Source organism: Apiospora marii (genome assembly GCF_038362585.1).
Source record: "Apiospora marii strain CBS 49790 chromosome Unknown utg000009l_segment0_segment0, whole genome shotgun sequence".
Classification (NCBI taxonomy): Eukaryota; Fungi; Ascomycota; class Sordariomycetes; order Amphisphaeriales; family Apiosporaceae; genus Apiospora; species Apiospora marii.
The window spans coordinates 4,488,795-4,506,458 of NW_027117381.1; the positions used below are offsets into that span (position 1 = coordinate 4,488,795).

The following is a 17,664-nucleotide window of genomic DNA, read 5'->3' on the forward strand; positions in this document are numbered from 1 at the left end:
ACAACACACGCACCATGGCTGAAGACGCTGGAGAGCTGCCTACAGCAGCCCCAACCCGGCTGCCTGGCGCCGACAAAGTACCGGCCACGACTACGCATACGAAGCTGCCACCTATCCCCAAAGGTACGTCTATGCCCCTGTAGCCCCCGAGGCAGACGAATTACGGCAGCAACAGTCCAACTAACGACTGACTGACCGATCTCCTGCAGGCGCCACTGTCCACCGCAACCTGATCGGCCCCCGCGAGCCCTCGAGCAGCAAGGCCTTCCGCCTCTACGTCACGCCCAAGACGCCCTTCCGCTCCATCACCACGCGCGTCCGCAAGCAGCTCGACAAGATCCTACGCACCGTCTCGGCCGTCAACCCGCACCAGGCCGCCACCGCCCAGGTCGCCAAGCGCTCCTCGGACCTCAGCCGGCGCGTCCGCGCCCTGCAGCAGTCGGGCGGCTCCGGCATCGGGCTCGAGACCAGCCGCGAGGTCGTCGTGCTCGGCACCGGACGCGCCATCGAAAAGGTGCTCAGCGTGGCGGCCTTTTTCCAGGGCCAAAAGGACTGCGAGGTCAGGCTCCGGACCACGAGCGTGCCTGCCGTCGACGAGGTGCTGGCCGGCGGCGACGAGAACGCGGGCGAGAGGGAGGAGGCGAGGGCCAGGATGGTCAGCTGTCTTCAAGTCCACATCCGCTTGATCTAAGAGAGCCAGCCCTCTTTTTCTATGACACAAGGGCCAACTTGTAATCACATCATCGCATCGCATCGCATCTGATCTGCATCTGCATCGGGGCATTTTGCATGGTTATGGCGTTCAGGCGGACAAAGCTTTTTTTTTCTCTCACACTTTTTCAGTCCATCGTATCATGGATGTCAGATATACCCACTTATGCATGTAGATCGTTCTTTCGCATCTTGCTTGAGCCGTGAGAAATTCTACCACTAAATGCCCCGAAACATCTTCGTCGGCTCCGACAAGTGGCATGATTGCAGATTTCTATCCATCTTGGTTCGGCCCGTCCCCAAGAGCAGTTGCAGCCCGCATCTTCCAAACAATCAATCAACGTCATGCGTCCCGGTTCTGTCGAGTATGTTTTGCGCGAGTCGCGACGGCGGACAGATCAGGATTTAAAGTGTTTCGGCATCTCGGCTGTCGCCTTTGTCTTGATCCCCGCATATAATGCTTTTGGCTGCAACGGTAGGCAGGGAAGAGGGCCAAAGCAGGGTGGTATCGGGGGTATTTGAACGACAGGACCCCCCGGGACCCCTGGCCCAAACAACAACCAGCACGCCGGGAAACCTGCTTTTCGCCGGTGGTTGCTGAGTTGCTGAGTTGCTGAGTTGCAATTTTTTCCTCTTTCCTTCCGTCGCCCAGCCAGTGGTGCCCATGCCTACTCTTATTATACGACTGGCGCAAATAGCACCGAAATGAGAATCCTGCACTAAAGCACCGCTAGGCAGCCGCTTACTAGCATCGATGCCAGCACGCAGCCATTTCTCTTAGTCACACCCCAGCGCTGGTGGCCGGTTCGGCAGTGTCAGGTTCTGCTGGGACTTCGGCATGGCCTAAAAAGCCCCGAGCCTAAGTAGGTAAGTAAGTCGAAGAAGGGGGGCAGTGTTGCTCTCGCGCCGCACACACACAGGCACGCCCTTTTTTTTTTCTCTTACTATTTCGTCACTGTCGGGCTCCTGGTTGGGCCCTTTTCGTTTGGGAAGGATGACGATCCCCAGAGCGAAACTGGCACCATCCCGGCTGTGTCTGACACCCGACCAGTCAGGTCCCAATGTTGCCTGCCCCCCCAGCCGAAGCCAGGGCGCAGATTGCAATCTTAGGCATCAGCTGGGCTGGGTTTTGACTCGGGCTTGCCTTGCCCCATTTCCACATTTCCCTCGCGCCTACTATATCGAAGGGATCAACGCAGGGAATCAACCAATTGCCAGCCAACGCCTACCAACCAGCCGAGGGAGCACAGCTGAGCCGACCTCGAATCCAGGTAAAAGGAACGAAGAATGCCCGTAGACAAAATACTATACATACAGCCGCCCATCCCCCCCACACCGGTAGAGTTTTTGTTGTTATTGTTGTTCCATCCTGCTTTCCTGTCTTGTTGTATATATGACTGGTTATTCGTGATTGGTTCGGTCTTCCGCCATTGACTCTTATATCACCATCACCACCTTGGCACCTCCGTCTTGGCTTCATTCCCCAGAAGAATGTTTCCCGGCATACACTATTACGAACCCATCTGAGCGAATCCTGAGGAACGCTTTCTGATTTTTATATAATACGTTCGACATATACCTAATATCTACTACGCCCACGCACTCGGCGCACCAACAGCAAGTCAGCCTTTTTCGCCACCCACCAACAGCAAGTCGGCTTTTTTCGCCACACGCACCAACCACAAAATGGGCTGCTTCAACTCCAAGACGGCCTTCTCCCGATCGGGCGAGCCCGACGGCCGGGAGGTGGCCGTCCACTACCGGACCCTCCTCATCACCAAGCTGGACAACCCCACCATCGCCATGAGCAAGCGGATCGAGGTCGAGGAGGAGCTCGACCGCTTCATGGGCTTCAGCGAGCGGGAGCAGGAGATCTACGCCTACCTGCGGCTGGCGCCCGCGACCCGGCCCGTCTCCAAGATCCCGACGGGCGCCCCGGCCATGCGGCAGCGCAGCCGGCCCAAGACGATGCACAGCCGCAGCAGCTGCAGCAGCAGCAGCGGCAGCAGCGTGGATTCGACCGTGAGTAGTAGCTGTTCCTCCTCGTCCACGTTGCTGGGGTTGGACGAAAAGGCCGTCGTCAGCAGGGGACTGATCTGAATGGCACAACTGCAGACCAAGATTCCCATTGTCGTCACGATGCACGAGACGGTCCCCTGAGCGAGCAAGCCGACTTGACTCGACTCGCCTCGCCACGTCGCTGCCCCGCACCCACCTCGAATGCTTATTACTCCATCGAGAGGGGGGCGCGATGGAGGAAGGCGGGGACTTTACGATCTTACTACATCTTGCTTTTTACCTCTTGCCAACAACGTCGGTCGACGGTCCTGGCATAGCGTCCATGAACATCCAGTTGACCAGATGCTGAGTCTCACGGTCCCGGATGGTTCATTGGAGTTTGCACTTGCCGCACCTGTCTACACCAGTCGGCATTGCCGTCTGAGCGGAAATGGCCCTCTCATCAGCGCAACACGACCAAGACGCCTCCCCCTGAACAGTCGCAGGGGTGGAAGAATATGGCCGCGATTGCCAATGGAATTGAATGTCCCCCACGGATTGGAGGGTGGATAGGAAATTGAATGACAGGCACGAGTGTTCCTGCGCGGGCGGCTGGTGTTTGCTTCGGCGAGAGACCAGAGTACTTTGCTGGCTCTTTGCCATGTCGCGGCACCCCGCCTCTACCCCGCGCCATGGTCACACGGACTGTACGAGAATTGAATGATGAAGGGAAAGTCTTCTGGGAAGGAAGACCAGGAGCTTCACGATATAATGAAACCACTGGTAGCTGTATCAGCAGTCGGCCGGTGTGCGTTCATGAGTAATGTTCATGAAGAAGAAACGTCCATGTCGGACACCCACCTTTTTTTTACTCTCTATATACCCACCATTCGTTCGATGAATCAATACAGATATCTTATGTCTTACACCCAAGTCCCTGATCTCACAGTAATTAGGTGACGTACCAACTCGAGAAATATCATGGGCTACCCTGCCACTACACTTGACAAGCCGCACGCGAGCGAGATGGCCGTCGCACGACCGATAGCAGACGCAGCGCAGTGCGATACGATCGACCTGTCTCATCCTCGTCAACTCTGGAAGTCATCGATGCCCTGTTGCGGATCGGTTCAAGAAGAGGCGAAACCGCGCGAGCCATGGCCCAATTTGCTCCCACGATGGCAGATTCGTGTACGGTGGCCTTCTCCGGGTTTGCGCATCAGGGCGGGGCATCCAAGGCAAGTAGCCATCGTGTTGCAGGCCTTGAGTTGGCTTGACTTGGTTTGTTCATCTCCTCCTGCGTGCCTGCCAATCCCATGTGCGCAACGGCATGCTATGGCAAATCCATGCCATTACCATGCACCCAGCCACTTTGGAACGACATGTCACCATCTTTACCACGGCTGCCGCCTTTGACGACACAAATCCATTCACTCCTGTTGCCCCTTGCCAGTCGCTTTGGGGCATTGGAGATGCCACAGGAGCAGCAGCCAGGTCGCAGTGGCCCGGATTGGCGGATCGAGGAGATGCGACCGCCGAAAGCGCAAGTGGCGATAGCGACGGCGCACTTCCACTCACCGACTGGGCCGCCTTTTCCTTCTTCCCCTGTCTCAACTTCTCGCCCCTCTTTGGATGCGGAAGACCCTGGATCCGCCAAGACGTGTCACCACCACTACCACCAGTCAATGGCTCTCGTTGCGGCGCTAATTCATTCTTTGGTAGCGATCCTCCGCAGGCGGGGAGAAAAGGTGGCTGAGTACATGACAGCACCCGGGGGCGGGGATGGTGGTTCGTCCGTTTGAAATGGGGCTCTTCTTGTTCGCAACGAGGCAACCAAGTCGCTCGACTTGGTTCATCTCCAGGGCGCGGCCGGATTTTGTGTGCGGACCAACCCGATAGACGCGGTCCTGGGTCTGCTGCAAGGGGCAAACAACTTACGCCTGTCTCCGGGCTGCACCCAGAGCGCGCAACCATTCTGCCTCGGCATTCTCGGCCGGCACACACGGCAGGCCAAGGAGGTCGGTCGGCTCCTTGGCAAGCTGCGATAGGGCCGAAGCGGAGCCCCCGTTTCCCCCTCGCTGGACCCCGACTTCCAACCCAGGGGCCACGCGGTCATGCGAGCGAGGTCCAGACTTGTCAACTATATCGCGCCCAAAGCCTTGTGCCCAATCTCAATTGCACCACGAGGTCACTCGACAAGAACCGACCTTGGACCACGGCATGGGCTGATTGGCGCGATCAAGCCCATCGAACCTCTCGACCTCCGAACCGCTGGAGATTCCATGAGAGAACGGCTGACGAATATGATTGTGCTGCGAGAAGTAAGGACCAAAGGACCAGGCGACAACTCTGGTACAGTTCCTGGCCCTTCGGGCGGCTTCGTACTCACAGCCTATCCAACGTCCGGGCCGTCTCCGTAAACGACGTTTCCGGTTTATTGGATCGCCCGCCTCCTGCAGCGCTCTTCGGGTGAACTTTCCGACATCCGTTGTTAGTCGGGGGGTGTCCTCGGCGCTCGCTCGGCGGCAGGTGGCGACTACTTTTCTCCCACCGGACAGGAGCTCGAATTGGCGACGCCTCGAGAGAGGTTGCGCACAATTCTACTGTACCTCGACGGAAGGCGGATGTTTCGCACCCGAGCATGTCCATGTCAGCCTAGCATACATGTGTATATATGGACGCCCCAAAGATCCTGGCACTGAGATGCGCACTGCCGACCGACGGATCTTCGGAAGCGGGCAATAGTTGATGGCAGTGGTGGGTATCACTCTTGGGTGGCTGGGTCCCTGCTAACCGCCGCGAGAACAACTGCTGCATGGATCAGTAATGGATGGCGAAGAGGAGGCGATCCTGGCCCGCGCGCCCCCTGCCCTACCGGCGGAAGACCGCCACGAACCCGTGGGTACCGGTGTCCTGGCTGTGTATCGACCCGGTCTGACCGGCCCTCGGCCCAAGTGGCGGCAAGGCCAGGCAGCCAGTTGGAAAACTGGAGGCCGTCATTTAAAGGAGGCCCTCGGCTCATCGTTGGCTGGTAGCTGGCAAAAGACCCGACGGCGACTGTGTGCGACGACGGGGATAAAAGATCGAGATTGACTTTGACGTGCTGCCGCTTCGAATGGGGACGCACCGACGCGGAAGACATTTGTTCTCGTCTCACCAGGGATGAAGGAAGTGCAGTCGCGAAGATACGCAATGCATGGCCCCGGGGACTACCGGAAGGCAGTTGGGAAAGCAATCAACGCATCTTGTCACCGGTGCCATCGTCCCCCAATGAGAGACAATGCAAGTAAGCCGACCGACGTTGGTGGCTCATTCCCCAGCGTTGGTCTCGCTAGCGCGTGAGTTGCTTATCATGATGGGCGCTGGTGGATCATGACTTTTCAATAGTGACTGGAGGCACGCCACAATAAGTGCCAGGGTGCACAATCAACGAGGCTTACATATTGAGATACTTGCAACGAGGCTACCCCTTTATACTTGTACCGTCGCCAGTCCGGTATTCTAGAAGTTCCCATCCTGTTTGGACCACAGTTCCACGCCAGATTGGTCGTGTTGAATGAAGCCCAGAATAGTAAAGATCGCCCAAGAATAATTGACCCGAACTGCTTACTGCTTCCAGCCATTGACCCATCCAGTCAGCCAGCCCATAAGCAATGTCTACACGGGCTCGACAGAGAAAGAGAGCAACTGCTACACGTACTGGCAATGGACCTTGCCCCGCCGTGCTCACCGCCCCCAAGCCAGGCCCAGCTCCGACGCGCCGAGGCAGCTCGCGACCGGATGGCGACCGGCTTCGTGCGAGACATGTTGCGCTGGAACCTGGCTCTCGAGCGCCGACATGCCGGCGCTGGTAGGGCCGGCGCCGCGGGAAAAGGGCTATTACCGGATCAGCAGCAAACTGGTGATGATCGCCGTCGTCGTCGTAAGAGGGGCGCGACAAACGAGTTCTCTTGGGCTACATGGGGATTTCGGGGCGTGGCAGATTGCCAACGCCGGAGGACGCGAGGGCATACAGGACGAACTGGGGAAGTGAGCTGTCCTCCTGCAGTCGCAAACCGAATGCGGGAGTCATGGAGCCATCAGAAATATCGAAGGACTTGGTTAGCATCGTTCATCCTACATTGCGAAAGGTTCACGAAGGCCGCCCAAGATGAAATGTGCGTGCAAATGTATAATTATTCCAAAAGCTAAAGCAAGATTACGTCTTTCCTCAATGCGTTATGTGTGATACATGTCTTCCTCCTCCAGATAGCAATGCCTCCTCCTCCTTCTTTCCTCCAATGAAGGAACCGTCCTCGCCGGCGAGCCAAAAAAGATGCGCAACAACAACAGCAGAAGTGGGTATCTCAACAACACGAAGGCGTGAAAACTGGTCACTCTCCCTCCTTCTCTCGCAGGAGAGCCAGAGAGAGAGCAAAAGTGTCCAAAAGGTATAAAAGGTATGGTAAAATAAGAGCCTCCGTGGTCAACCCCAATCCAGGACGACACCCCGACTTGTCGTCGGGGATGCCGAGAAGCAGAGGGGTCCAAATAGAACAAATTGGTATTTGCTTGGTAGAATGAGATAAAGTAAAGGGGGGAACAGGCCAGCCAGCAAACGGACACGCGAGGCACACGGTACAGTCCAGTTGTTTCTGTGTCAACGATTTTTGCAGGATCGGGTCGATGCAGTCGATGCAGGGAGTCACAGACGTGTGTCGCATGCGAGTTGCTGGTCCACTGATTGATACATTAAGCAGAATGTTATGTGCATTGGGAGAAATGAACACGCCAATCGCTCAACGCCAAAGGATGGGCAAAACAGATTTGAATGGTAAAAGCGGGAAGAAGTAGATGGGAGCTGTTGCTGCTTTCTTTTTTGCTCCGAGGAGGACAGGGAGCCCACCCTCGTCGGGCCCTTCTTCTTCTCAGGCGCATGCGCCGTGGGGGGTATCCAGAAGAAGGCGAGATGGAGGGCGCGTGGGATGTGGATGTGTGGTGGATGATGATGATGGTGATGGGGATGATGGACAGTCCGATGGGCGGCAAGCCCAACCGGAGAGGTATCTTGGGATGTGTCGTTTCGTCTTCGTCGCATGTGATATATAAAACGTTGCCAACATTGAATGTGCGAGATTAAATGCTCAAGGTTTTGGAACAAAAGAAAGAGGTGATGGGAGTGAGGTAGATTGGTGGACGATGGAGTGATCACCAACTACCTCACCCCATCATAGAAGTGAATGAGCATGAGTGCTGGCTAGCAAGCTCAGGACGACCGCGCGATGCGATGGTCCGTCCGATCTCGACCGTTGCCAAAGAGGTTTCCAACCCGCCCGCAAGTTGCGCCGGCAGTTGCGCGACGCAACTTACAGGAAGGCGGCGATGACCATACCGGCGGCACCGGCCACCACGACGTTGACGGCGCTGAGAGCAGCGCTGCCGTTCTCGTCAGGCTTCGGGCTGGGGGTCGAGGCGGCGCTGGTGGCAGCAGCACCGCTGCTGGTCTTGGCGGCCGTCTTGCTGGCGCTGCCGGAAGCCGAGGCCGAGGCGGAACCGCTGGCGCTGGCGGTCATGGTGCCGTTGCTGCTGCTGCTCGAGGCGATGTCCAGCAGCTTGTAGGAGGCGCTGGCAGTAGGGGTGGCCATGGTGGTGGTGTTGAAGGCGGTCGAGGTGGAGACGCGCTGCATGGTGATGGTCTTGGTCATGGTCATGGTCGACGTGGCCGTGCTGGTATCAGCGGCAGCCAGCAGCGGCAGAAGCGCAACGCTCAGGACAGAAGACAGCTGCATCTTGAATGTTGTTTTGGTTGAATTCCAGAATCTCTTCTTCTCTTGAAAGTTGTCGATGCGACCAACGAGTGAGTGGGTACAAAGAGTGTGGAGGTCGAGTACTCGGTACTGAAGTTTGGTTTTGGTTTTGCCTTCGCGGAATGCTGAGATGTACGGTATGGACTCTGCCAACGGGGTCCGATGAATAGTAGTGATGGGGATTGTCTGAGCAGAAGAGCGAGAGGGTGGTTGCTTGGAGGAAGAGAGAGTGAGAGTGAGAGCGAGAGCGAAGGTGTGGTGAGGTGAGGAGGGCCGGGTAGAAGAAGAAAAGCCACGATCTGTCTGGGGGTATAAAGGCTAAAGAGACAATGGGCGGGCGGCTCGAGGGGTGATTTAATGACTGAAAGACCCTCTCTCCTACACCCCCCGGCCGAACAATACAACAATACAATCGAGAGCATGCATTCAGACTGTCAAGCCCAATTCCCTCGTGGATTCGACCGGGGGGGCCTGGCCGACTGTCGGTGACGGAAGGAGTCCCAGTGGCTCTTGCAGGGTGGGCTTGTGCGCCCTCGACTGGCCATTCCCTCTGCGTCTTCTGCTCTACGCTTCTGCCCTGCGCGCCTCGAGGATGCGAAAAGAAAGAAAAGCACGTCTTAGCCCGATTGAACGCTACGGCCCGCCGAGTACTGTCTACTCGGGCTCCAGGCAAAGCTCAGTATGCTGTCAAGTACACAGAACCCGCCGTCACCCTGGGCAATCAAACCGCCAGGTACAGGGGCGGAAATTACAACAGAGGTCAGGTACCGGTCGTCGCGGTGCCGCCCCTCCAAGTCTAGCCGGATGCGGCAAGCTGGGCTGGCTATAATTCATGCCGCTTGTCTTAGTAACCGCCTGTGGATCGAGACAGATGAGGTCGGTCTGCCATGCCCTCCTCCTGATGGTGAGACCTGCCTTTGCCTGTGCGGTGTGTGGTTGTGCTGTTGCTGCTGCTGGTGCTGAGGCGAGGGCATTGCATCGCATCGCATCGCATTGCAACGGCGGACAGGATGGCAGCTGCATACATTGTACATGCATCGCGAGCTGCATTATTGTTGTGGTGGTTGCCCATGGTTGCCGGTCAATAGAGTCCGTGTCCATCTGCCAATGTCGGAAATATATCAGACTTTTGAGATGTCAACTCCAGCTCAGGCCGGCTCCTCATCAAAGCCCTACACAAGAACGGTGCAAGATCGTCTATCGCTATTGGCAATCTGACATTACCCAAATGAAACCCGTTCACTTTGCGCCGACCCAAGATCAAGATGCTATTGCTCCGTCTCACACACTCTCCCCCGATCAGATTAAAAAGAGTCTTTTCCAGTCGAGATCCTTCATAAAACACTTGCTGACCAAATTGCACAATCTCTTGGCCCGGCACACCTGGTCGCTTTAGTGCTGGGGTGCGGGCGAGCGCATCGTCTGATTGGGTCTCAGCAGGTAATGAAGCCCCCAATGGTACCTGGCAGCCAGAGTGGACCGAGCCTGCTGACTGTCTGCGAGAGGGATTAATGCTGCTGTGGTGCCCGTACCTGGCGCTAAACCGAGGAGGGCAGCCTGTCAGACTGCCCCCCCAAGGAAGTCCCCGAACAATGCGACGCTGCGAGTCGGTTGGCCGCCGCGACACTCACCACCCACTTGTTCAAGTGGCCTTCAATTTAACCCTTTCCCTTCTCCGCATATGCTAGTCACTAGGCGCACAGTCCGTCGATGCTAGCCAGGGCCCGAAAGCGCAACTAATAGAGCATGAGAATCGAGATAGAACCGATAGAACCTCATCAGTTTGGTTTGAATGAGATGAGACATCTTTCGCGCGCCTGTCGCGCAAGTCATTTCCATGCGAACGGCCGTGGCATAACAAACACCCACTGTCTGCTTACGGATACATTAGGTAGATTCAATATGCAAGGCACATGTTGTGGTCGAAAGGTATTGATCAGTAGGTACGGACTACCTAGATCGCCAGCCAATGGAACAGCCGTTCCTGGCCAAGGATCCTTTGCATGCAGATATCCGAGGGGGGCAAGCCTCATGTACATCCTCATTCCTCCTGCGCGGTGCCACGACGACAGCGGAAAACTTTTTTTATACCCTTTCGCTCAGCATCCAACAATATCCTTCATGCATCCTGGGCATGGGCCTGGGCCGCAGCAGGTCGCAATGGCTGAACGGGGGCGGTAAAGGGCAGGCGGAGGACGAGTATATCCCTCACCTCGGACGGCTCTTAGGTTAAAAACAGCAGCCAAATGATTGCTGTTTTCCACAGCCTGTCGCCTCGGCTGCTGGCTGGCTGACTGCTGAAAAAAAGCCTTACTGCAGCCCCCGCAGCAACCACCAACCAGATCTCACCACATTGTCCAACTGCGGTGTTGGCATGCATTGGTCTGCAAATAGAGGGCATGGGCATGTATTATCAGCCAGGGCAGGCAATTCGTTACGTCAGAGCGACACCCAGGGAGACTTTGCAGCCGGCCCTTGCAGCTCACGGCTACAGCTCAGCATTATGCAATGCAACCCGATGAGGTTTTCCAGTGTCGCGCGACATGGGAATTCACATGGGCATGTGCGCCTCTCCCTCCCAAGGTTTGCGCGCCCGTTTTCCAGAAGCCGTTGGGAGCCCTGGCTGGCTGCACCGTAAAAGGTCGACCGGCAGAGGCTTTGCTTGCCGGACTAGAAGAACACGATGCGCCTTCGCGATGCGCCCAGCTGGTGGTGGACGGTGAGCGTCATGATGGAGGATGCCCCGTGTGTGCCGCTAATGGGATTGCATTACCACCGCTAAAAAAAAAATGCCCGAGGGATAGGTAAGCCAACTACCAACACAGCCTCTGCTGACTTGCATTTCCATTTCCCCCGCACTCTTTCAATCGATAGCCCTCGCGGGAAGATCGCCCAAAGAATTGCCCGCGCCCCCTCCCTAGGCACGTAAGTATTTCAGTCTCGCCTATTTTCTATTTGCGTCTACACAAGTCGTCGGCACCAGCAATCATCTACTCGAAACCTCAACTCTGCTTCCCTTGCTGCTGGTCGTGGGCTTTCTCTGGCAAACCTCCGCTAGTCCCGTCTCAGGTTACCAAACAAAACGGCAGGGTGAATGGCAGAGGGGCTGTGTGTGTGTGGAAGGAAACGCCCCCCTTCTTTCCCCTCTACCCACGATCTCCTACCTGGATGAAGCTTGTTCGCGTCGTTTCGCCGTTTTTTTTCCCAAACGCCACACGCATTTTGGTCGAGTTCAGACCTCAGGCCAGTTCAGAGTCCTTCTACTGGGCCCAGCGCCAGCGCCAGCAACCACCGGCACCAGCCATTTTGCTTTTAGCGAGTTGGTCCCCGCGGTGCCATTGCCCATTGCCAATTGCGACGCTGGGTGGGACGAACACCGTGACCGTCTCCCCGAAAGCCAGAAAAGACCCGCGACACTTGAGACGCCAGCCGTTTCCAATCCTCTGCTTCTGGCGGCCTATCAAACTGGGCTAGGACCTCACGCAAATTGCGAAAGCGGGCAGGCCCTCTCTCGCTCTCGCTTGTCGGCTTGCTACACGGCGCGGCTGTCGCATTCCTTCCTTTTCTCACGATGCTCGGCTGTTGTTGGTAGGATTTTGATGTTGGTTTGAAACCCGCCTGCACCCGCCTGCGTTGCCCGGTTTGTGTGTGACGCTGGCATGCCATTCGCCGACATTGCCCCCATTGGATTGTTGTCGTTTCGCTTTTCTCGGTGCAACTACTGCAATCTGCTTGTCTCGTCTACGATGGCAATCGGGCCATGTGAATGAAGTTAGGAAACAGAGTCGCGTGAAATACCCGCGACGATTGAGTGACGTGACTGACTGGCTGTTCCTGATGCCAATGATCAATACCTAGGTCATTTGTTTGGTTTGGTCCGATCAACGGTTTCAGGATCCCAGCCTGCCCAGATGCCAATTCGAGATGCGACGAGACATGCGACGATTTGCTTTTTCTCCCTGCCCGCTTGCAGTATGTATTTCGCATGACTGATGATGTGCAGTTCGTCCCTTGTGTCCCTTTGGTCATGTGGCCTGGCGGTGCTCGTGGAACCCTGGGCCAGCCGTTGCAGTTGCAGTGCAAGCGTGTCCCACTGATAGGCGCTCGTTCCATGCATCGCTCTGCAGATCACCAAACGACAGCTCTTAGTGCTGTAGCTTATTCAGACCTATCCAGACCCTTATCTTCGACTTCGCTGCCGTGGAAATGACGTGCCGCAGAGCCTTCTGCGATGGTTTCCAATGCTTCTGCGGTGGAATGTCTCCAGACCCGGCTTGTCGCAATCTTGGCTTTGCTTTCGTGCACTGTTTGCAATGAGCCGCAATGCTGTTGGGAGAAGGAGCAACACCGTTTCACGACGGGACATGGCCGTGGTATCTGCACCTCAAGTTAACCAGCTTTTCGCACTCAGTCCGAGGGACTAGAAAGCCGTCTTGATGGTTTTTCTCAGAACCCCTCCAGAACTGGCTTGCCGTGACCATGGCTTTGCTCCGATCAACTCGGCGCTTGCTAGGAAACCGGAACTCATCTGGAAGCGGTGCAGGCTCCTTGTGGCACTGCTCTGCTACTTGAAACGTGCAAAGGTATATTGCAAAAGCAGCCTGGTTGAGAGGATGAGTCGGGCAATATGTGACAGCACAGGTTGGATCGGAGACTTGATCATTTTGATTGTACTGTAACACGCTAAATTTAGCCAAATCTTCGGGCCCCTTTGAACAAGCGCAACGTCTGTCAAGCACCACCTTGAACATCACCTTTAACGACTCTAATAAAAGACCTGGCACGGTATGTCGTCATCCAGTATCTTGTCGACGTAGCAACCGCCATCCGGGTCAAGAAGAAGGCGAGCCAAGCGAGGGTGAGAAAGCGAGCGACTTGAATTCAGGGGCACTATCTGATCGACTTTTCCCAACATGCTGTCTCCATCCCTGGCTTCCTCTTACACCTGTGATTACCAGCATCGCCCAGGAAAGATCCGACAAACCATTTCTCGACAAACACGCTTGGTACCAAAGTATCACCTCTTTACGGGTTGTATCTCATCAGTGATTACCGGAATCACTTAACATGAAATGACCGTTCGAACAGTTGTTGACTACATCACCCAGAAAAGAGAGGCAATGGCTGTAAATAAGAAGTCTTCGGCCAATTGTTCCACCAAGAAATTTAATGCTTGGCCATCCTGTTTAAGATCAACGCTGAGGGCTCGGTGCCGGCGGCGGCGGCGGCGGCGGCTGTGGAGGGGCAGGCGCCACCACACATGCTTCATTGGGATTATGGCACTTGCCGCAGGTATTGCGTTTGTCTCTAGAGTTTTCGAGGCCCGTCATGATGTTGAATTGGTTTTGTAGAAAGTACGATGGCGTTGAATCGCGAATTTAAGGCGACTGGTGGTTTTGGAATTGTTCTGGTTCATCTTTAGACTCAAGAAGACGGCCCAGAAGGACAACTCTTTATACGTATCACTTCCTACCGATATACTGCCATATTCCAGTATCTGGAAATGCTTGCATACATGTTGTTGCTAAAACACATGATGTGGTCACGATGCTCAAAGGTTGTCGCCATCTAGAGAATCATAAAGGGCGACCGTCTCAAGAGTAGGCTGGTTGCGGATAGGTTTGGCTCACAGCAAAGTCCGCAGCAAGCAGAACCACTGCTCAAGGAAGCCGCCGTTGCAGCTAGATAAAGAGATGAAATAACCTTGACGGCCATTCCAAGCTCAGGCTGCCCCTATTCAGGCCAATGAGATGGAACATTTGTTTTTCGCATATTGCCATCACTCGGTCTGCTCCCTAAATGCTTGACTTGCCCACCGCTCGTAACGCAACCAATGCGACATATGCCGTTTCGTCAGCGCACACCCACCCATGCCGGTCGCCCGAATAGCTTTTCAATGATGGCTATCTCAGCTGGGATTTGGCGAGTGCCGTGGCCGTGGGCGATTACTAAGGGCCCAGCGGTCGCGCCTTCCAGCCCTATCAGGACTGACAGCGCGTAAGCCCTATGCCAGACGCGGGGAGCTACTGCTAGCATACCGCTCGAAACGGGAAATGACCAAGGCCCGGGCTTCCCGCCGCATGTGGTCTGCGCGCAACCTGATTGGCATCCCCATGAACCATGACCGGGGGGCGAAGCATGCTCAGGTAAGCGCACCTTGGGACTAAAAATAGCGATCGGTGGCACCCCAGCTGAACCGCCAACTCGGGACTGCACACACACTGGAAACCTCCGCCATGGGTCGCAGGTATGTAAATACGACATCCCTTGCGATGGAAGAGCCCCGGGTCTGGCATCCCGTCATTGACATAATCAAGTTTCAGGGTAGACTATTTCCTTGAGTTGCTGCTCAAGTTGGGTATCCATCTCATCCCCAAGCCGCTCATTGAAGTGTGATCTCCGCCGGGAAACCGGGTCACGATGGTGTACCACGACATCGACATACCCCTACGTACGTCGGGACCGCCCTCTTTCTCCAGATCGCGCATGGTGTTAATACTCCAATTTTAGCTGCCTTCATCGCCATTGACTGGACCGGCATGACGCTGGCGCTGCTGCCCCTCCTCCTGCGGTTCTGGCTGCGGTACAAGGAGAACAAGGCGCAGCCGTGGACGCGCAACGTCTCGGACGGGCTGGTGGTGCTCTCGTGGCTCGCGGGCATCGTGCTCATCAGCATCAACGCCTGGAAGAACATGCTGCGGTACCGCTACATCCATTACCCGGACCAGTCGCAGCTCTACTACATGGTGCCCCGGTCGCAGTCGGCCCACCTGCTGTACGTCTCCTGGGTCTCGCTCTTCTTCATCTACATCTCGCTGTGGGCCGCCAAGTTCGCCCTGCTGGCCTTCTTCGCCGGCGTCCTCCTGCCGGTCGATGGCGGTGGCACGTCGGTCCAGCAGCGTGGATGGATCCGGGTTGTGCTCGTCAGCTGCACCGTCTTCACGGCGGCCACCTTTGGTCTGCACACTGCCCTGCTGACAGCCTGGTGCCGCCCCGTCAGCAGCAACTGGAACATCGACGGGCAGCTCTGCTCCGCCGTGCACGACATCAACTCGGTCACCATCTCGACCGTGGCCAACATCGCGACGGACCTCGCCATCCTGAGCCTGCCGCTCATCGCCCTCTTCACCAAAAGCCGCGAGCGCCGGGTCTTGATGGCGACGGATGCTTTGCAGCTGCAGGAGCAGCCCGTGGCCGTGATTGGGAGGGCCGAGTTGACCGGTGTTGCCTTCGTGGTGGCCATGTCGGCCCTGAGCATCACGGCGGCCCTCGCGCGGTTCGTCACCCTCAAGCTGGTCCAGCACGTGCCCCGGGCCAACATCACCCACACCATTGACGTCTGGGCGCTGGTCGAGATCGTGGCCAGTCTGATGGCCGTGAGCCTGCCCACGCTGCGGGTGTTTGTGCGAAGGCGCAGGACCAGACGGTCCGGGGGCCTGCCTCGGCGCCCAGGAGAAGGCTGTAGCAGTCAGGTCAGCATGGTCTCGAGGAAGAGATGCGCGAGCATGACGGGAAGCAGCCGGACGGACAGCGGTGCGGGGGTGATGGTACCAAGTCAATGAGACCTTGAGATACGCCAGTCCCCCAGGTGAACCTTGGAGCATTTTTTTACTTAATATAGTTCAGCCAGCGACTAATAAGTAACGCTAGGTGCCACATCCACTGCCTGTGAACTCTTGCGCACGTTTCCTCAACATCAAATTTCGGTATTGGCGGCACTTCTTCACCTCATAACCAGCTTAGAAATTTCTGATATCATCCCATACAACAAGCCCCTGTCAATTCGCCATGGCTTCCCTGCTTGGTCTCTCGCGCGAGATCCGGGACGAGATCCTGCAGTGGGTCCTCCAACACGAGCGCACCCCGCCAGCAGGACGCGAGCAGCAGCTTGCAGGAGAAGAGCGCGTTCCGATTGTGGACGTGAGAACAGGGGCCTGGCTGCTCAAGCACAAGGTCCTCTACGAACCCAAGACGGCGCAGCCCACGGCGACCCCACTCCTGCTGGTGAACCGGCAACTGAACGCCGAAGTCCAAGACGCCGTGGCCCGGCTGCAAAGAAAAGAAGGGCGGAGCTGCAAGGTCGACGTCATGCTCCTCGAGGAGAAGGAGCTCTGGGTGACTCCTCTACGAACCCCGACCTGCTCGCCCGTCCTAGACCAGGTCGAGGCCGTCATCCGCATGGTGGGCGTGATTCCCGACTCGGATCTGCCCGCGGAAAGAACGTAAGTTGAAATTGGCTCTGTATACTTTCTCTCCAGCCTTGGTCTGACGTTCTGAGCTATTCAGCATCTGGGACAAATGTAGTGACGGCCCTCCATATTACAAACACACGTTCTACTACGCCCTGGAGCGCTTTCTCCGGGCTGGCCCCACTGGCCGGCCAGTCGCTGCCGAATGTTTCGATAAGGTGGACCGCCACATGGTCGTCCATCGTCTGGTGCTCAATTTCGTTACGCCCACGCCCGATGAGCAGCATCCGTTAGCCTTGAACGGTGAATACCGAGAGTGCATGGCCGCCAGATGCTTCGGAGGCCCGGCTGGGAACAAAAGCTACCGAAAGAAGCTGCTGCGTCCAGAATGGCTGGCAAACGAGCTGCTCAACACGCTGCGGTTCATCATCCGTGGGGGCAAGTATGAGGTCAGGTATGCCCGCCTCGTCCTGGAACGGGTCGGCGTCATCACGGTCCAGATCGACGGCAGGCCCTACCAAGAAATTGACGTGGGTGCCCACTTGAGGGGAATGAAGTTCCGGGGTGACCCAAACTGGCCGGGGCACCAAGAATCAAAAGACTTTTACCGGGCATGGAGGAAGGAGGTCTTTGCTGCCCGAGCTGCCGCGGGTCTGGCTTGAATCGGGAGCAATTTGCACGCAGCAGTTGAACTTTGGTAGATCTGAAGGTCTAGTATTACATGTTTTCGGGATCGGCCCGCCAAGCGCCCCAATTAGGAAACAAGAGTGATAAAAACCCGGATTGGGCTGTTGGGAGGCAGGGATGGCCTTGACGTGCCCGATGGGAAATGGAATTCATTTTCAACATGTGAGCAGAGTGTGACGGCTTTTGTAGGTTCAATCTATATGATTGCTCGTCCCTCCAAGCAAGGAAGGTGCAGGTCATTGAACCATCGATTGTTGATTGGGTATTCTTCTCTTCTTAATACCTTACATTCT

General features: G+C 56.3%; 7 protein-coding genes across 7 annotated transcripts; 6 read left to right on the plus strand and 1 right to left on the minus strand.

The window, feature by feature from the left end:
- Window positions 1-14: 14 nt before the first annotated feature.
- Window positions 15-691, plus strand: PG985_013018 (uncharacterized protein; the record flags this gene model as incomplete). Its single annotated transcript, XM_066832784.1, has 2 exons — window positions 15-123; window positions 210-691. 2 exons carry the CDS (start codon window positions 15-17, stop codon window positions 689-691), a joined length of 591 nt encoding a protein of 196 aa, XP_066680834.1.
- Window positions 692-2,397: 1,706 nt separating this feature from the next.
- PG985_013019 (uncharacterized protein) lies at window positions 2,398-2,871 on the plus strand (the record flags this gene model as incomplete). The annotated part of the gene is made up of 2 exons (XM_066832785.1): window positions 2,398-2,733; window positions 2,827-2,871. The coding sequence occupies 2 exons, from the start codon at window positions 2,398-2,400 to the stop codon at window positions 2,869-2,871; spliced, it is 381 nt and encodes a 126-aa protein (XP_066680835.1).
- Window positions 2,872-4,066: 1,195 nt separating this feature from the next.
- Window positions 4,067-4,465, plus strand: PG985_013020 (uncharacterized protein; the record flags this gene model as incomplete). Its single annotated transcript, XM_066832786.1, has 1 exon — window positions 4,067-4,465. One exon carries the CDS (start codon window positions 4,067-4,069, stop codon window positions 4,463-4,465), a length of 399 nt encoding a protein of 132 aa, XP_066680836.1.
- Window positions 4,466-6,547: 2,082 nt separating this feature from the next.
- PG985_013021 (uncharacterized protein) lies at window positions 6,548-6,742 on the plus strand (the record flags this gene model as incomplete). Its single annotated transcript, XM_066832787.1, has 1 exon — window positions 6,548-6,742. One exon carries the CDS (start codon window positions 6,548-6,550, stop codon window positions 6,740-6,742), a length of 195 nt encoding a protein of 64 aa, XP_066680837.1.
- A 1,312-nt stretch (window positions 6,743-8,054) lies between these two features.
- PG985_013022 (uncharacterized protein) lies at window positions 8,055-8,477 on the minus strand (the record flags this gene model as incomplete). Its single annotated transcript, XM_066832788.1, has 1 exon — window positions 8,055-8,477. The coding sequence occupies one exon, from the start codon at window positions 8,475-8,477 to the stop codon at window positions 8,055-8,057; it is 423 nt and encodes a 140-aa protein (XP_066680838.1).
- A 6,438-nt stretch (window positions 8,478-14,915) lies between these two features.
- On the plus strand, window positions 14,916-16,057 carry PG985_013023 (uncharacterized protein; the record flags this gene model as incomplete). The annotated part of the gene is made up of 2 exons (XM_066832789.1): window positions 14,916-14,946; window positions 15,006-16,057. 2 exons carry the CDS (start codon window positions 14,916-14,918, stop codon window positions 16,055-16,057), a joined length of 1,083 nt encoding a protein of 360 aa, XP_066680839.1.
- A 226-nt stretch (window positions 16,058-16,283) lies between these two features.
- PG985_013024 (uncharacterized protein) lies at window positions 16,284-17,346 on the plus strand (the record flags this gene model as incomplete). Its single annotated transcript, XM_066832790.1, has 2 exons — window positions 16,284-16,717; window positions 16,782-17,346. The coding sequence occupies 2 exons, from the start codon at window positions 16,284-16,286 to the stop codon at window positions 17,344-17,346; spliced, it is 999 nt and encodes a 332-aa protein (XP_066680840.1).
- Between the last annotated feature and the right edge of the window lie 318 nt (window positions 17,347-17,664).